This window comes from Gopherus flavomarginatus, chromosome 3, assembly GCF_025201925.1.
Source record: "Gopherus flavomarginatus isolate rGopFla2 chromosome 3, rGopFla2.mat.asm, whole genome shotgun sequence".
In the NCBI taxonomy this organism is placed as follows: Eukaryota; Metazoa; Chordata; order Testudines; family Testudinidae; genus Gopherus; species Gopherus flavomarginatus.
Genome location: NC_066619.1, coordinates 2,800,647 through 2,819,719, shown reverse-complemented (window position 1 = coordinate 2,819,719; position 19,073 = coordinate 2,800,647). Strand labels below are relative to the sequence as shown.

The 19,073-nt window shown below is 52.0% G+C and overlaps 1 protein-coding gene across 3 annotated transcripts in view; it reads left to right on the top strand.

The window, feature by feature from the left end:
* Positions 1–5,135, top strand: part of DNAJB5 (DnaJ heat shock protein family (Hsp40) member B5) — a 30,474-nt gene extending 25,339 nt beyond the window's left edge. For all 3 annotated transcript variants that reach the window (XM_050943654.1, XM_050943653.1, XM_050943652.1), the window contains exon 4: positions 2,952–5,135. In XM_050943654.1, the coding sequence (XP_050799611.1) occupies positions 2,952–3,185 (234 nt within the window). In that variant the 3' untranslated portion in view covers positions 3,186–5,135. The remainder of the gene's footprint in view (positions 1–2,951) is intronic.
* Positions 5,136–19,073: the final 13,938 nt, after the last annotated feature.

The window sequence follows — 19,073 nt, the reverse complement described above, 5'->3', positions numbered from 1 at the left end:
CTGCAGGGAGGGAGAGAACTTTCGAGAGCTTTAACTTCCAGGAAGCGTCTGTGCTGTGAGCACCGCGTGGGCAACTGAGGAATGTCTAGCTCTTGCTTTCCTAGCCTTTTGGAGGCTGTTGGCAGAGGTGCCAGGGCCCATGTGCTATAGATAATCCAGCGCGCTGGGCAGAGATGCTGAGCTCTGGGAAGGGTGACAGCTGGCGAGCAGCAGAAACTTCAGTTACTTCATCAGGGATCGAACAACAAGGCCACAGTCTAAATTTAGCTTGCTGCCTACCTCCCCCAGGCTCCTGGGCGGTCAGCGAAGGGTACAGGGTGTCCCGTTGGGAACTCTCAGAAGGAAGAGGTGCTGCAGTTCAACCCCACTAGAGTGCTTTAGCAGACACTCTGTCCGACTGCATGGGGTGGGGGGGTGTCTCATTCGATAGAGCCTGTGGGACTGGAGCCCTGTCCCGGGAGTGATATTCAGGAAAACATGCCTCCTAGTGAGAGACTGAAGAAGCTTGGTCTGTTTAGTTCAGCTGGGAGAAGGCTGAAAGGTGACTTGACCACAGTCTATAGGCACTTAGGTGGGGATGAGATTTCTGGTGGCAGACAGCTCTTAAATCTCGCAGCCAAAGGCAGAACAGGACCTACAGCTAGACAAGTTCAGAGGTGAAATAAGGCCCCGTTTGTTAACAGTGAGGGGAAATACCCATTGGAGCACCTCGCCCATGGATTCTCCGTCAGGCGGAATTGCTAACTGGAGGCGAAATGTCTTTCCAAAAGATGTGCTGTATCTCAGCCAGCAGGGGAGGGCTTGATTTAGAGATTATTGGCTGGTGCCGTGCAAGAGGTCAGACCAGGTGAATGATAATGGTCCCTCCTGGCCTTAAAAGCTAGGAAAGTACAGAGGTGGCCACTCCAATCCAGATCCCCACACACTCCTCAGCGCTCTTCTCACCTGTGTGTGGGAGTGGTCTGTGCTGGGAGCCTGGCATGCCCCGCAGGGGGCTGCACTCTGCGGCCAGAGGGTCTGCCTGGGACCCACATGGAATCATGGATTTGAGATTGCCAGGCCCAGCATGTGGGGGTTTATTGGTGCAGTTTAGCATTCCTTGGGCTCACTGACCAACGCTACCAGGCTGTAGGCAGCAATATTGTAGGCAGGCTCCGGGCAAGCTTCTTGCATGCACAGCTCTGTCAACGTGCCTTTATCCTGGCCTGCAGCACCCCAGCCAGTCCAGCGCCAAGTGTCAGGGCTGCGTCTGCCCAGTGTGACCTGTCCCTGCACACCAAGGCTGTTGCCTTTTATAGTTTGTTGGAAGTCAGGCTGCATGTAATGAGGTTCCTAAAAAAAGACACTGGGTCTTGATTTCATCAAAACCCAGCTCGTGTGTGACTGGCTGTTTCTGCGCATTTGCAGTTACCATGCACATACCCTGCCCAGTTTCCTGTCTGCGAGATCTGGGTGCATGCAGACTCCTTGGTTATGTTACATGAGGCATAGATCTGAATGTACTTTCTGTGAGCTTTTCCATCTGCAGTGCTCTTCCATTCTCCAAGCCAGATGGCTCATGTTAGAAACACTCTAGGTTTTGGCTGATTTAGTTAGGACTAGCTGAAACCAAGCCACTTCCTGGCTAACAGTACCGGGTCCTGCTTACCAAGAAAGACATGACATTTTGGAGTAGTCACCAGACATCCCCCTGTGCAGTAATTAAAAACTCCCGGTTGGTGATTCAGTCGTCAGGTTTGAGAATCACAGTGTGGGCAATGCACAGGCTGGCGGCTAGGGCAAGCCTGGAATTCACTGGACCCCGGAGAGCTGCGAAGTGCTTTGTAAAGCACACCTTGGGAATGGCCAGCGCCTCAGGCATTGTCTGCCGTGGGCTGGGGTAGCAGGCGTCGAGGAGACCTCCCCACAGCTCACTTGCTCAAAGCTCTTCCTACAGGTCTGCTTGGGCCTGATTTTTGTGCCTGAACTGGACCTGAGCCCAAGAGTCGTTTTCTGACCAGACGTTTGCCTCCCCCCGAACCCGAGTCAGCGCTGATGCTTCGTGCCCCTGGGAACCAGGCAGTGCTTCACACTTGCCAGCCGCTGCCCCCTGCTGCACTGCGCATGTGCTGCAACTCCTCAGCACGCTCACGCCAAAGTGCGCATGGTGCAGCAAGTGGCAGGAGTGTGGCATGCAGCCACTGCCATGTCAGCCCCCTGGGCAGGAGGAGAGTCAGCCCAAGCCTGAGACAGTCGGGACGTTTTCCAACCGGACTTGAACCCAACACTTGTCTGGTCCTGTCAGGATTGGGTCTGGCTGCAGCATTCTAGCTCGTTGCTGTACAAATGGGGAACTGCGAATGTACACTGATTCGCCCATACTAGGAAGAGTCGGGGGCGGGGGATTATATCTATTAATGAGCCACTTCCAAACTTACGATTTGTACTGCACAAAATGTGGTCAGGGCTGTGTGGCCAGAGTCCCTGCCACGCTCCGCAGCAGCATAGCACCTTGCCAGTCCGTTGTCCTGCTGGGGAGACAGTGACTCTGATTTCCTCCTCTTCAGGGTCTCTGCTTCTCTTGGTTCAGACAAACATGGGGTAAGAGGAGAAATGCAACCTGTCCTGAGTGCCTCGCACACTTGAGTAGAGTTCTAGAGAAACCCGCCCCACTTCTGAAGGCCTGAGTGGAATGAAGCCACGTGCCATGTGCTTTTCTGGGGTGTTCTCAGGAGAGCACCCAGGATGTGTACATGGGGAGACTCCTGTATATCCCCCAGATGATGATGGCGTCACTGCTGCATTGCTAATAGACGTGACCTGGGTAACAGCGACAGGCCAGAGGCTGGTGTCATGTCTGCTGGGTGAGGGAGCAGAACTGGGTTCCCGGCCTTGGCTGGTCTATGCACATGGGCTTTTTCTAGAGACCCCAAGTTGCAGCCGGTCTCACTGTTTGCTCTTCTTCCTTGCAGGCCTTGTGCGGCTGTACCGTGAACATTCCCACTCTCGACGGGAGGGTGATCCCTCTGCCCTGCAACGACATCATCAAGCCTGGCACCGTGAAGAGACTGCGAGGGGAAGGTCTGCCCTTCCCAAAGGTCCCCACCCAACGGGGAGACTTGATTGTCGAGTTCAAAGTCCGCTTCCCAGACAAAATAGCTCCGCAGACGAGACAGATCCTCAAACAGCACCTGCCGTGCTCCTAGAGCCCCTGGGACGTTCTGCAAGCAGCAATACTTCTAACACACGTGCCACAGCATCTGAGCTGCACAAAGCGGAGGTGCCCAATCACACTCAAATGCAAAAAACCCACGCTCCTTTCCACACAGTCCTGTTAGCCCCAGCCCTATCGCCTGCCCTTTGTCGGCCTCTGCTATACGCTAGCAGTGTGGGATTCAGCAGCTCAAACTCCTGGCTAACTTCTGCTGGCTCTCTGGGCTGGGGCCTTTTCCCAGAGGTCTAGCTTTTCTGCCTGGCACAAGCAGGTGGGCCTGGGCTGTGGCCCAGGGAGTTTTATCAGTTGGTGGTTTTCACATCGCACTCTTTGAAGTCAACTTCCTGGCTAGAGGATGAATTTGTCTCCCGGAAAGCGTAGAGATTCCACCCCGTGTACATAGGATTTGGAAGGGTTAGCGTTAGCTTCACCTTTCTGAAGCTCACTGCTATTGGGTTCCATTAGTACCAGGAATCCAGACAAATTCCATGAGCATGCATGGCAAAGGCACGGCTCGTATACACCAGGGCCACCGTAGCGGAGCTGTTTCTAAGGCGGAGCCATGGTACCTGCTGTTTACTGGGGTCCATTCTGCTGTGCCAGGATTACAACGGATTATCTTCCATGCTGAACGCAGACACTGAGCTGCAAGGCTCCTGGCCTCAGACCCTTCACCCCTCCTGCACCCTTCTTAAAACTTAAGCATCCTGGCTTCATCGGTTCAGAGCATGTAAGACAAGTGGGGATGGAGTTGGGCCAGTGTCCTATCGGGGTGTTGCTGTGCATGCTGGCATGCCAAAAATGTACAGTGGTAGAAGGGAAGGGCAGCAGGCCCAGGATGCGAGCTTTCTTGTTCAGGTGTGTTGAGTTTGCGTTGCTGCTTTTACATATAACCCCATAAGGGTTTTTTCTGGAGTGGTTCATCCCAGCTCTTTTGGGGATCAATTCAGCCATATGAACATTGTGTCTGTGAGAACGTAATCCGTGCGTAGCAGGAGTCTCGGTGTAAAAGCAGAGCCAAGTGTGAATGGAGCTGAGGTTTGTTATGCTGGCGTTTGAGTTACGCTGTAGGGATTTAGCAGCAGGAAGAATGCGCATGTAGATATTTTCCCGCAGGGCAGATGGAATTCAGGATGCATTTTGGGGAGGAGCAGGAGGGAATCTGCTTGGATGGCTTTGTTTTTAAATGCTGTATTTTTTTAAACTTGGATTTCCAGTGGGAGAATTTTTATATTTCTTACGTCAGCCTATCTTGCCAATATCTCTGGGGCTGGGTTCTTCATACAATGAGGCATATTTAACCTGCCTTTGGGACGGTTCAGAAGCTGATGCTCCAAAGAGGCACAGGGTTTCTAGTCAACAGACACAGTGCAAGCAGATGGCTATTGCACTAGGAGTCCTCTGGACTAGAAATGAGATGTTTTCTCTGGGCTCCTTCCCTGTGTCTAGGCCTCTGATGAGCCAGGCTTTGTCAGAGCACCTTTGGAATCTTGCATCGGTAAGTTTGAGCTGGCCTGAAGCTAACTTGGTTTTAACGGAGGCATTCTGGGGTGTCCATTGATACTGTGCTGTGGGATGTACACCCCAGTCCACTATGTACAGCTGTACAGTGTGTAACGTGTAGGGGGAAGGGAATCCAGAGCAAAGATGGCGTTCTGGAGAGGGGGAAACTGTCACACAGCGCTTAATTTATAAACCCGTTTGAATGGTTCTGATGATGCCTTGTCCCTCTGGTGTTGTGTGTTTGGTTATAAAAACAAGCACTGTTCAGATAACCCTGCTGGGGGGAGAGGAGCCTGGAGCAGCACTCCAGGCTGGGAGCTGTTTTGTTTTTCTCAGTTTCAATGAGATCCTGAATGTTTTATAGTGGGGGTTGGGTGTTTTGGTTTTTTTTGTATTTTCCTTTTTTTTTTTTGTAATGTCAGTATTGAGAAAAATAAAGTATTTTAAAAATAAACCTGCTTGTTGTGTGCTGGCCCTGTTAGTGCTGGGGCAGGGCAGGGGTTCCCCCAGCCCTGGTCTTCTCGACACACACAAGCTCTCTGCGGCCTCACGTCCCCACTGAGCCCTGGGTTCTGCCAGAGACAGCTCCCTGCGGCACTGCCCCGCCCAGGGCAGTAAACCAGCCTCTGGAGCTCTGCTTACGATGGGGGATTTTCTCCTCTGACTGACACGGCTCAGTCTGTCTAGTCTGGTCCTTCCTTTGCTTCAGGCCATTGCTTCTTGTCCTGGTCCCTTCTCTCTGAAGCTCTGCCGGTGCTTTCGGCAGCTTGCTAGACTCCTGGCTACAGCACCTGGCTCCAAGTGCAGTGGGAAGTGGAGTTTTCAGAGAGCTTTAAAAGCTGGTTTCTTGCGTGGACAGTGGGGATCTCTCAGCCCTTTTCACAGGAGTAAGTTTGCCCCTTGGCCAAAGTTTCCATCCCCCTCACCTGCTAGTGCTGTGGTGCTTTGGCTGAGAGCGACGCCCCCCGCGAGGGCTGTATATGTGCCAGGCATTGGAGCGGAAGGGGGGCAGCCCTGTAAAACACGCTGACCTGCAACCCAGTATTCCAAAACCCACCACTTTCAACCTTCTCTCTGAATATCAGCCTTGACTGGAGCCAAAACACAGGCTCAGTTCTTCAGCCTCTGCAGCGCTGGTGTAGCTGGAGCCCCGTTCCTCTGTAGCCCCCCTTAAAATGGTTGGACTAGATAGTCGCAATGGTCCCCTCTGGCCTGGTAATCCATGAAATCACTCTGCCTGCACTGATCTCTCGTCTCTGGAAAAGGCCAGAGTCCAGGAGCATCAAAATCCGCCATTGGCCCTGTGGGGGAGGGGAAAGACTTGGGATGGATTGCTTTGTGCAGAGGTCCAAAGGGTGAAAGCACAGGTTTCCCCTAGGATTGTCCCCATCCCAAACCCAGCAGGGCAGCCAGATTTCACAGGCACCATTCCCTGTCCCTGCTGAGCTGAGTAGGGTCAGGTCTTGTAACAAACTAACCGACCGTAGACACTTTTGCTAGCCCAGCGGGTTTGCAGGGTGGATCGGGGATGCTGGTATTTGGGCAATCCTTGGGTCGTTTTTTACTTCCCCTTGCCATGGTCATGTGACAGGCCCAGACACTCATCCACTGCCCCTGGATACAGGAAACTGCCCCAAGCTAAAACAGTCTTCCCCCCCCTTTTCTTCATGCACCTGTCCCACCACCCCCCGCAAAGCCCTGCCCCAGCGGCGTTCTGACCCTGGGCAGGGAGATGGGCCGCAGACTGCGTGGAGCCCAGTGGGGGGAGGGTTGTGGGGGCTGATTTTGTGTACAAGGTGCTCATGCTACGGGGGAGGGGCATCCGTATAAAGCTCTACGACAAACGTGAGCCCTCCGAGTCAAACCTCTTCCTCTGAGCCTCCAGCTCACAGGCCATTGCCTGAGCCTGAGCTGAAATGACCTCAACAGGCTTGTGTGCACGAGCTGGGTCGCAGGGGCACAGGGGGTTGCAGGGGCACAGGGGGCCGCTGGGTTATAGTGCTGTAACTGAATGTTACACGGGTCTATCCCCAGCCTTTAACACCCCCTGATAGCACCGTACGTGGGAGTGGCAAGCATAGAGTGCTAACAATATATCCCCTCCCAAAGCCTCGGAGCCCAGCTCTGCCCCCCGCAGCTCCCACAGCAGCTCAGCCTACATGCCAGGGCAGCTGAGGCCCAGCTAGGCCAGCGCACAAGGATGAGAGATTCCTGCCCCCTTCACATGGGACAATACGGGGGATGCAGGGAGGTAACATGATCTGCCCAAGGTCACGCAGCCTATCAGCAACAGGGCTGCAAATAGAACCCAGGAGTCCTGGTTCCCTGACATCACCACTAACCCACCTGCTCTCCATGCAAAGATGCTGCTGACCAGCTGCAACTTCAGGTCTCCCGTCAGTCCTGGGTGTCGGGACTGTCCTGTTGTGAGATCCAAACCCCTGTCCCAGTTTAAGTGGACATTTCCCATCCCCAGGGCAAAGGGACAGTTTGTCCCCCTGACTCCCATTTGAGAGAGGGCCCCCAACCAGAGTGGCATTGTGACCTGGCCTATGGGGCCGCAGGCTCATGCAGGTGTGTGCGGTGGGGAATCCAGGCCAAACCTGCATGGCGCTGCACCAGGAACTCTGCAATTCCAGCAGGCTGCGTTCCAAGCGTTTCCCCTGCTGCTGACAAACACACTTTAACACAGGAATCTGGGGCAAGGGCGGGGCTGTTTGTGCAGTGACACCACCCCCACACACACAGGAAGGGAAGGGCAGGGGCTGAGGGGCTCCCAGTGGATTCTTTACTGAGCACTGCCAGAGTGCTTGGCGCTGCACGGCTCTGTCCCAGTCCCCCAGACCAGCCATGCAGCTCTGCCCCGGGCTTCACCCCCAACCAGCCGTGAGGAGTGCTGTGGGGAGGGGGTTTGCAGGTGGGATCCGACCATAGAGAGGACAGACACGAGTGGGGCAGCCTGGCCCACAGGGCCCAGCTAGAAGCAGAAGGCAGAGTGTGGGCTGGGGGTGAAGGGCTGATACTGCCTTTAGCAGGGCTGTCCTTAGCCATGGGCAGAACAGGCAGCTGCCTAGGGCACCACTCTGCCTGGGGGCACCACTCTGCCGGGAGCCCGGACAGATGGGAAGCAGTGGAGCATGTAAGAGCAGGGCTGCTGGGTCCTAGAGAGAGCCAAATGCAGCACAGCCTGAGGGAGGGGATTGGCCGCTGGGGTCTCTGGGAAGGGGTGGGGGAAGGAGCTAACCTGTGAGTGTGACTCTTTCCCCCGGCCTGAGGGCTGTCAGGGCTGGGTTGGGTGAGGTGCTGGGGTGGGAGGGGAGGCTGGCTGCCTGCTGAGGAATGACAGTGAAAGTAACTCACTTCCTCGCAGGCAGCCAGGATTGGAATGTCACACGCGGCTGGGCTGGGGATAGCCAGATACCATGTGTGAAAAATCAGGACAAGGCGTTGGGGTAGGGTGAGCAGACGTCCCACTTTTATAATTTTGGGGTCTTTTTCTTATATAGACTCCTATTCCACCCCACCTCCTGTCCTGATTTTTCACACTTGCTGTCTGGTCACCCTAGGTGTGGGTAATTGGTGCCTCATAGACTCTAGGACTGGAAGGGACCTCGAGAGGTCATTGAGTCCAGTCCCCTGCCCTCATGGCAGGACCAAATATGTCTAGACCATCCCTAATAGACATTTATCTAACCTACTCTTAAATATCTCCAGAGATGGAGATTCCACAACTTCCCTAGGCAATCTATTCCAGCGTTTAACTACCCTGACAGTTAGGAACTTTTTCCTAATGTCCAACCTAAATCTCCCTTGCTGCAGTTTAAGCCCATTGCTTCTTGTTCTATCATTGGAGGTTAAGGTGAACAAGTTTTCTCCCTCCTCCTGATGACACCCTTTTAGATACCTGAAAACTGCTATCATGTCCCCTCTCAGTCTTCTCTTTTCCAAACTAAACAAACCCAATTCCTTCAGCCTTCCTTCATAGCTCATGTTCTCAAGACCTTTAATCATTCTTGTTGCTCTTCTCTGGACCCTCTCCAATTTCTCCACATCTTTCTTGAAATGCGGTGCCCAGAACTGGACACAATACTCCAGTTGAGGCCTGACCAGCGCAGAGTAAAGCGGAAGAATGACTTCTCGTGTCTTGTTTACAACACACCTGTTAATGCATCCCAGAATCATGTTTGCTTTTTTTGCAACAGTATCACACTGTTGACTCATATTAAGCTTGTGGTCTACTATGACCCCTAGATCTCTTTCTTCCATACTCCTTCCTAGACAGTCTCTTCCCATTCTGTATGTATGAAACTGATTGTTCCTTCCTAGGTGGAGCACTTTGCATTTGTCTTTATGGAACTTCATCCTGTTTACCTCAGACCATTTCTCCAGTTTGTCCAGATCATTTTGAATTTTGACCCTGTCTTCCAAAGCAGTTGCAATCCCTCCCAGTTTGGTATCATCTGCAAACTTAATAAGCTTACTTTCTATGCCAACATCTAACTCGTTGATGAAGATATTGAACAGAGCCGGTCCCAAAACAGACCCCTGTGGAACCCCACTTGTTATACCTTTCCAGCAGGATTGGGGGCTATTAATAACTACTCTCTGAGTACGGTTATCCAGCCAGTTATGCACCCACCTTACAGTAGCCCCATCTAAATTGTATTTGCCTAGTTTATCGATAAGGATATCATGCGAGACCGTATCAAATGCCTTACAAAAGTCTAGGTATACCACATCCAACGCTTCTCCCTTATCCACAAGCCTCGTTATCCTATCAAAGAAAGCTATCAGATTGGTTTGACACAATTTGTTCTTTACAAATCCATGCTGGCTATTCCCTATCACCTTACCACCTTCCAAGTGTTTGCAGATGATTTCTTTAATTAAGTGCTCCATTGTCTTCCCTGGCACAGAAGTTAAACTCACTGGTCTGTAGTTCCCTGAGTTGTTTTTATTTCCCTTTTTATAGATGGGCACTATATTTGCCCTTTTCCAGTCTTCTGGAATCTCTCCCATCTCCCATGACTTTCCAAAGATAATAGCTAGAGGCTCAGATACCTCCTCTATTAACTCCTTGAGTATTCTAGGATGCATTTCATCAGGCCCTGGTGACTTGCAGGCATCTAACTTTTCTAAGTGATTTTTAACTTGCTCTTTTTTTATTTTATCTTCTAAACCTACCCCCTTCCCATAAGCATTCACTATGTTAGACATCCTTCAGACTTCTCGGTGAAGACCGAAACAAAGAAGTCATTAAGCCTATATAAGACAAAGCCCCAAATATCGGGACTGGCCCTATAAAATCAGGATATCTGGATCTGGTCACTCTAGCTGGGGAGTGCATCTCTTCCTCAGACTGGCAGCGATCCATCTCATCCGGGGGGAGCTGCACAGGGCAGGATGAGCTGCTGTGGCTCCATGGGTGCCCCGTCCCTGAGATCAGATGCTGTGCTAACTTCGCCATGGTCTATTGGGCTGGCGGTGGTGCTCATTGGCGTGTGATCAGACCTGAGGGTTTGCTGCTGCTGTTGCCACTCTGCACCCCAAGAGGTGGATTTTGGGGTCCTGCAATTTTCCACCTATCTTTTCCTCTACTGCAGCTGTTGGACCAGCAGGCAGCCGGGGGGCGTGAACCAAGCATGAAAGCAGTACTGTGTTGCCATTTTGATTGTCATTGAGCAAATTTGTTTGCCAAAAATGCTTGCTAACAATCCTGAATTCAATTTCAAATTTTTTTAAATCAATATCTTAGCCAAAAATAGAAAATGAAGTTGTTGACAATTATTTGTGACAAGTTTGGTATGAGGAAGGAAGTGGGCCAGTTTTCATCAGAGAAACAGAAAATGTTGACTGACTTTCCTATAGCCCTGTTACTGCTAAATAGAGCCCTCCAACAACGGTAATATGCTCATCTTACTAGTGTATAAAGCAGGGTTCGGCAACCTACGGCACACCTGTCAAAGGTGGCAGGTGAGCTGATTTTTGGTGGCATGCAGTGATAGGCTGAGCGGCTCAGCCCGCCACTGCTCTGGGGTTCCAGCTGCTGCCCCATTGCCACCTGGGGTCCCAGGTGCCAGCCCCACTCAGCACCCGCTGCTGGCCTGGGGACCCCCAAGGAACCGCAGGCTGACAGCAGGCTGAGCAGGCCCACGGCTGAGACCCTGGCTGAGCCACTCAACCCGCTGTCGGCCTGGGGTTCCATTCACTCAGCTGGCAGCGGGCTGAGCGGGACTAAATTCAACGAAATAGGAAAACAAGAGCAACTAATGACAAAGTGCAAGAACCTAGAGCAGTGGTCCCCAATCTTTTTCATCTGGCAGGTGCCAGATGAAGGACCATGGTGGCAGACAAGCATCCACCAAAATGCTGCCAAAATTCGGTGGCATTTTGGCGGCGACACCTCTGGATGACGCTGATTGTCGGCGGCAAGCAGCGTCATCCAGAGGCGTTGGTGCCGAAATGCCGCCAAATTTTGGCAGCATTTCAGCAGATGCTCGTTTTCCGGCCAGTACGCAGGTGCATTAAGAGGCTTCTGTGGGCGCCATCCGGGCACCACGTTGGGGACCCCTGACCTAGAGAGCCTCCTGAAGCACGGTGATCATTTTGATTTAAATGGACTTGAACTGTACAAAGAATTGAGTTGTTGCCACATGCAAAATCGATGATGGACATTGTACACTTTATTCATACCAGAAAACTTGTTGACATATATCCTAATGTGTACATTGCCACTCGTATTCTACTGACAATTCCTGTAACAGTAGCACCAGGAGAACGGAGTTTCTCAAAACTAAAACTCATTAAAAACTATCTCTGCTCTACAATGAGTCAGGAACACTTGACTGGTCTTGCTATTCTTGCAATCAAACAAGACATCACTTTGTCTTTGTCATACGATGACATTCTTACTGATTTTGCAGCCAAAAAAGCCAGAAAGATTGCTTTTAATTAAAAACTAATCCTTGTTTCAATACCTCTTCATATAAATTTCCAATAAAATGTTGACCAATATAAAAAAGTATATTATTTGCATCATTCTGTCAAATCAGAATTTTTTCTATAGTGCTACTTTTTAGTGCTACTTCATCAGCATTACAGTGTGCTTAATTAAGTTAAACTGGTTTTAATAACATGTATGTGGCAAGTTTTCCAGTAGTGTAAGCTTACGTTTGTGTTGCTAAGAGCAAGACAGGCACAGGGGCACCAGTTTAATAATCCCGCTTAGGGCACCATAAATCCTAAGGATGGCCCTGGTCTTTAGGATGGTGTGCTGCTCCTGCTGCTGGAACTCAGACTCCCTGCCCGTCAGCCGCCTGGCAAGCTCTGTTCCCTGGGACACAGCATGGCCCCTAAAGCCCAGCTCTGGCCTTGCTGCGGGCGGTTCCCGGGTGGTCCCCAGTATGAGAGCAAACGCCTCCAGCCCCTCAGCCAGGAAGCTCACAAGCCACTCACCTCTCCAGTTCCTTGGGCACCGGCTTGCCCTGAGCTGCCCGCGAGGCAGGGTAACTCTGCATGTAGGGGCGGACGGAAGGCAGGCTTGGGCTCAAACCTGAGTTAGAACCCGTGCTCAGTCTGCAGTGTAGACACACCCACGGCTGGCCTGTGCCAGCTGACAGGGTCTGGGTCATGGCCGTGTAGACTTCTGAGTCCACGTTGGCACCTGGGCTCTGGGAGCCTCCCACAATCCTAGAGCCCAGGCTCCAGCCCGAGCCCAGACATCTACACAGCACTTATACAGCCCCTTAGCCTGGGCTCTAGGAGCCCGAGTCAGCTGGCCTGGGCCGGCCACAGGACACATGCCCTAGGTGACGTCCCCAATGTCACACAGTGATGCTGCTGTGGAGCAGGGAAATGAACCCTGGGCTCCTGGGCCATCCTGGCTGAACGGCAGGAGGTGATCTCAGCAGGGCTGGGGATTGGGACCCTCTGCCCCCAAGAAGGGGAGGGAGCCCTGCCTGCGGGGCACTGAAAACTGACAACGCTTTGGAGATGGGGGAGCTATTCTGCCACAGGTGCCTGGGAGGGTGTCACGGAGTCACCGGGTGATGCTCCGGAACTGCTCCCCACCAAGCCAGTCAGGACTTTGAGGAGCCTCCTCTCCCTTGGAGCAGACTTGTTCAGGGCAAGAAGCTCACACGGCTTCACCTCCTGGGTCTCTCCTTGGAGCATTCAGCATCCTCTGCCCCTCCGTGCGCTTCCCACAGCGAGTCCACCCCAGCGGGGTCCTGGGGAAGCCACCGGGTCCTGCACCCCCACTTCACAGTCAGACGTGACTCTCAGCCAGCCAGTAAAACAGAGGTTTATTCAATGACAGGAACAGGGTCTAAAACAGAGCTTGTAGATACAGCGAACCAGACCCCTCGGCCGGGTCCATTCTGGGGGTCAGTGAGCCAGACCCCCAGATCTGCCCTCCACCCTTGACCCCAGCCAGTTCCAGATTAACAACCCCTCCCAGCCCCTCCTCTCTCCTCAGCCCCTTTCCCGGGCCAGGAGGTCACCTGATCTCTTTGTCTCCAACACCTTCAGCTGGCACCTTTGCAGAGGAGGGGCCCAGGCCATTAGTTGCTAGGAGACAGAGTGCCAGGCATTTAGGTGCACTGGCCCTTTGCTCTGCCAGATACTTAAGAACTGCCATGGGGACACTGAGGCACCAACACAGTATTCAGAGAAAACATTAAGAACTTTCCCAGTTTGTCACATCTCTCCCCCCTTCGAGATTGAACTGAGTAAGGTCACTTCAGCCAGTGACCTGGGGAAGTTCGAACCCACCAACGTTCCCATGGATGCCCCAGCATCTCTCCCATTCCTCTGTGTGAGTTACACCAGGACAGTCCAGTCTCACGCCCTCCCTTAGGTCGGGTGTGCTTGATGGCACTTGCAGGCCGCATGTGGGAAGGTTTATGCGGCTTGAACCCTTTTGCTACCCCAATACCTCTGGGGTCCAAACTGGGACGGGGTCTTCTCCCAATGTTGGGTCTAAACTTTTGGTGAACTTTGGGGAGCCAAAACACACCCAGACTGGCTGTCTCTGCATAATCCTTCCTGAACCCTTTTGAACAAAGCACTGACCTGCAAACTACTCATGACACCCCTTTTCTTAAATAGCCATTAGCCTTTATCTCTATGCATTTACTTGTTAACTTGCTTTTCCTGTAAAATCTTGATTGATTATGCATGACCATTATCTTTTGTTAATCACTTTGTTTACTTCTGTGTATAAATATTGATGCTCACCCCTAATAAAGGGGCCACACTTAATCTAAAGCTTTTAGAGCTAAGGATAGTGTGAGCCCGTTGATCAACGCATTGGTGTCTGGTCTCTGACAGAATTGTGTGCCCCATACCAACTCCGCACGAACTCGGGTGCTGGAGAGGTGAGTGAGGACTTGCTTTATTTACCTAACAATTTGGGGGCTCGTCCGGGATTCCTTCTGGTGCGGTACCTCTGTCCAGTGGTCAGACCACTCATATATGAATTGGCAAGGCGCCACAGGAGATTTCTCCCAGCCAATTCAATATTGAGGGGTCGTGTATTGGACAGCAGGGTAAACGCCAGTTGGAGGGCTCCTGTCAGACACCATGGGTCAAGGGACTAGCGTGCCTCTTGAGAGTCCGTTGGGGATTGTAAATAAGTTATGGAACGAAGGGAAACTCCCAGTACAGACAGGAATGTCTAGGAAGAAGTTGTACACACTACGTGTAAGGAATTGGACTGGGTATACCGCGGTATTGGCCGACCCGGAGATGAGGTGGCCTTCGTATGGCTCTTTCGAACAGGCTGCCTTACGAGGAGTAAAGAGCCAGATCGAAAAAGACCATCCGGGACAGTTATGTTACTGGTTTTGTTGGGACACAGCAGCAGAGCTGTGGAAATCTTTAAAAATTATGGCAGTCAGGTACTCTCCCGAGAGTGAACCCCCTCCAGGTTATTTCGATGAAGGGTGTAGACCACGGCGTGTTTTGACTCGTCAGCTGGTCCCCTCTGCACCTGCCCCTATTCCTCCGCAGGGGGACTCTCTCCATGTAGCAGAGGGGAATCTGCAGGATCCCAGATTGGAATTTCTGCAGAAGGATGAGGAGGAAATGAAGGGGCAAACCTCGGGAGGAGTAGTTACTAGGCTAATGTCCAAGCAGATACAGCAGGGTGCATGCCCCCCTCCCCTGAGGATAGCCCAGAGGATGTCCCCGTCAAATCTCTTGCGAGTAATAAAAGTATAGTTAGAGAGATGCCTTTACAGGTGCACGATCAACCTTATATGGGCAATGATGGACGGTTACAACATGCTAATATTGTGGAATATAAAGGACGGCTAGAATGGGATTTGAAAGAGTGGGGACAGTTGTCAGGGTCTTTTGGGGAAAATCCCCGAAAGATCATAGAACTTCTAGAAAGATTGTTTTTAAGTTATAATCCTACTTATACGGATGTGGATCAGTTGTTAAGTAGAGTTTTGACCGGAGAGGAACGTAGTAGATTGTGGATGGCAGAAAGGACATGGGGAGATAGCAATGCAGTTAATCTTACTTGGATGGATAGGCGGGATCTGGCCGCTGGCTGGAATCCCCTAGACTGGACTCAGCCAAGGCTGACTCAGCTGCGAACAGATCGAGAGCGATTGTTAGAGAGACTCAAGGAAATGGCTCGCCGCTTGCCTAATCAGGCTAAGTTCATGCAGATTCGGCAGGAATCTGATGAGCCGCCCAGAAAGTTCTGGTCGAGGCTATTGGAGGGGGCCCGAATGTTCACTCAGATGGATCCTGAGAGAGAAGCAGACCACCCTACTCTTATTTCGTTTTTTGTGAATCAGTCGGTGCCCCCTGTAAGGGATTACTTCTTAAAGTTTCGCCCTGGTTGGGGAGGTGAGTCAGTCACTTCAGTGTTGGACGTAGCTGATTTTGCCTGGGAGAAAGAAAGGGAAAGTAGTAAAAAGAAAGAGAAAAAGGAAGAATATAAGCTGATGGCTTTAGCTTTTCACGGCGGTGTTCGAGGCAAAGGCCGTGGCCGTGGCAGGGGATTCCAGGGTGCTCGGGGAAGAGGGTCCTGGTGACCCCAGCCATCAGGAAATTGTTTTCAGTGCGGACAGCCTGGTCACTTTAAACGTGAATGCCCCTGGGGACGCCCAGAGGGTCTGGTTGCATCCGCAGATGCTTACACAAGTGAGGAATACACCCCTGCACCACCAGCTCAGCCCATTCCCCAGGCCTGGATCAACTACGGGAAACAGCAGCAGCCGCAGCAAACTCAGCCTCCTCAATGACGGTACCCCGGGGGCGAAGGCAAACAATGTGATGGTCTTATTTCCTTAATGTCTTTAGCCGGCTCCTTTCTCACTTTCTCCCCTCCCAGCAAAGAGCCTCGTTTAACCCTTTCAGTCCAGGGACTGCCTGTCTCTTTCTTCATTGATACTGGGGCTACTTTCTCTCTTTTAAATCATGCCCCCTCTCCCTGGCTATCCTCTGAGGTTAAAACTGCGACTGGGGTGGAGGGCAACCCACAGTCTCTGGGACTCACTTTGCCTTTGAATGTTATTTATGCTGATAAATGTTTTCCTCACCGTTTTCTTTTTTCCCCAGCTTGTCCGATCCCTTTGATGGGCCGGGATTTACTCTGTAAGCTTGAGGCTACTTTAACCTGCACTCCTGAAGGGGTAGGATTATTGATGACAGTGTTAGGAGATTCGGCCCCTACTCAGGGTAATTGGGAAACACCCCCCTCTCTCTCCCCTGACCTCACTGACTTGCCTTCAACTCTCTGGGGAATTTCTGACACTGATGTTGGCCTGCTCCTTTCGGCAGAGCCCGTAAGGATTCAGGTGAAGCCTTCCTTAACCCCCCCGTCAGTCCCTCAATACCCCCTGTCGCTGGAAGCCCGGGAGGGCATCCGCCCCATTATCGAGGGATTCATTGCACAAAAGCTAGTCCGCCCTCAGCGCACTCCCTGTAACACCCCTATACTGCCTGTCAAAAAGCCTCCTAAAAAGGACGGAGACCCTGTTCGTTGGCGCTTTGTACAGGATCTACGAGTTGTTAATCAATATGTGGTCCCTCTTCATGCAGTAGTTCCTGACCCAGCTACTATCATCAGCCAAATCCCCTGGGATGCTGAGTGGTTCACTGTTATTGACTTAAAATCAGCTTTTTTCAGCATTCCTGTGCACCCAGACTCTCAGTATCTCTTTGGTTTCACCTGGGAGGGACAAAGTTATGTCTGGCAACGACTTCCTCAAGGCTACAGAGACAGCCCCACGATTTCAGCCAGTGCCTCCGCCACGACTTGGAAGGTTTCACCAGTCCGCAGGGATCCACATTGGTCCTATACGTAGATGACATCCTATTAGGTAATCGCGAAGAAGCTGCCCTCCGCATCGATGGTAAGGCACTTTTATTATACCTACACACCAGAGGCCACAAGGTAGACCCTAAAAAGATTCAGTGGGTCTCACAGAAGGTCCGATATCTGGGCTTCCTGTTAACCCCAGAGGGAAGACAGATGGACCCAGCCCGCATAAAGACTATTCAAAACTGCCCTCTACCGAACACCAAGAAACAACTTCGAGGTTTCTTAGGATTAATTGGCTTCTGTCGCCCCTGGTTGCCGTCCTGCGGGGAGTTAAGCAAACCGCTCCACCGACTCACTGCTAACCTTGCTCCTGACCCTTTGCAGTGGTCCCCGGACACTATTCAAGCCTTTCAGTTACTCAAGGACAGTGTGGCCTCCTCCATGTCTCTCCGCCCCCCCAATTACAGCAAACCCTTTCACCTTTTTGTCCACGAGAGGGGCGGAATTGCTAGTGGTGTCCTTACCCAGCTGAGCGGGCCCCACCATTTCCCGCTTGCTTTTACTCTCAGCAAATCGACCCTGTCGCTCAGGGAACCCCATCCTGCACCCGGACTCTGGCAGCAGCTGCCCTGCTGATCACAAAGGCAAAGAGCCTAACCCTGGGTCATTTTACCACGGTTTGGACCTCTCATGCCTTGTCAGCCCTTCTGCGTAGGGGCACAACCCAAGTCTTTTCGGCCCATCGTCAGCAACAGCTAGAGGCCGAACTCTTGGAAGACACTAACCTAATTTTTGAAAGGTGTGGACCCCTTAATCCAGCTACCTTGCTTCCTGACCTCCCAGTCCTCCAGGATCAGCACGACTGTGTGGAAGTAGTTTACAGCATCTTACAGATAAGAGACAACCTGTTTGACGTGCCACTGGACAATCCTGATTGCATCCTCTTCTCGGACGGAAGCTCCTTCTATGTTGATGGCAAGCGTTTCACAGGTTATGCTGTCACCTCTGAATGGGACATTCAAGAGGCCGCCTCACTGCCAGGCAACTGGGGAGCCCAAGCCGCTGAACTCTATGCCCTGGCCCGAGCTTGCCAGTTGGCCGCTGGTAAGACCGTTACCATTTTTACTGATAGCAAATATGCTTTTGGAGTTGTGCATTGTCATATCCACCTCTGGAAGTTTCGAGGTTTCCAGACAGCTGCCGGTAAACCCATTCAGCACCTCCCCCTCATCCACAAGCTTTTGGACGCCCTCCAAAAACCCTCTGTCCTGGCTGTAGTTCACTGCCGGGCCCATACTAAAGATAGTAGCCCCGTTACCCGTGGGAATGCCCTGGCTGACGCCTCCGCCAAGAAGGCTGCCACCTTACCTTTAGCCATGCCCACCTTGGCTATTGCAGCCTCCTCCTTTACTCCACCGCACCCCGTACCAGTACCCGCTGCTGAACTACAATCGTGGGAGAGCCTCGGGGCCACTCTGGTCAAAGGGACCTGGCTTATGCCAGATGGCCGAGCCTGCCTCCCTCGCTCCACATACCCCGTGGCAGTTCCCTGGCACCATGATAAAGGGGGTCACTACGGCACGCACGCCCTCGTGGACACCATCGCTCGCTTTTGGTATGCTCCAGGCATTCAACCCTATTGCCTATCAATAGTGAAAGCATGCAGCACATGTCAGCGTAATGGACCTGCTCCGCCTCTTAACAAAATTAAGGGTGGAAGACCTCCGCCTGCTGCTCCATTTCAACATCTTCAAATTGACTTTGCAGATATGCCAAAGGCTTTTGGGAAAAAGCACCTCCTTGTTTTGGTTTGCCCTCTGACTTCCTGGGTCGAAGCTTTTCCTACTGCTAATTGTACTGCTGCCACAGTGGCGAAGATTCTCCTTAGAGACATTGTACCCCGTTTTGGCATCCCTCTTGTGCTCGACTCAGATCGCGGACCTCACTTTACTGGTCATGTCCTTGGCCGTTTAGAACAAGGACTGGGCATTTCACACTCCTTTCATACACCCTACCACCCCCAGTCTAGCGGGAAAGTTGAGCGTATGAATAGGGAACTTAAGTTTACATTGGCTAAATACTGTCAGGAAACAG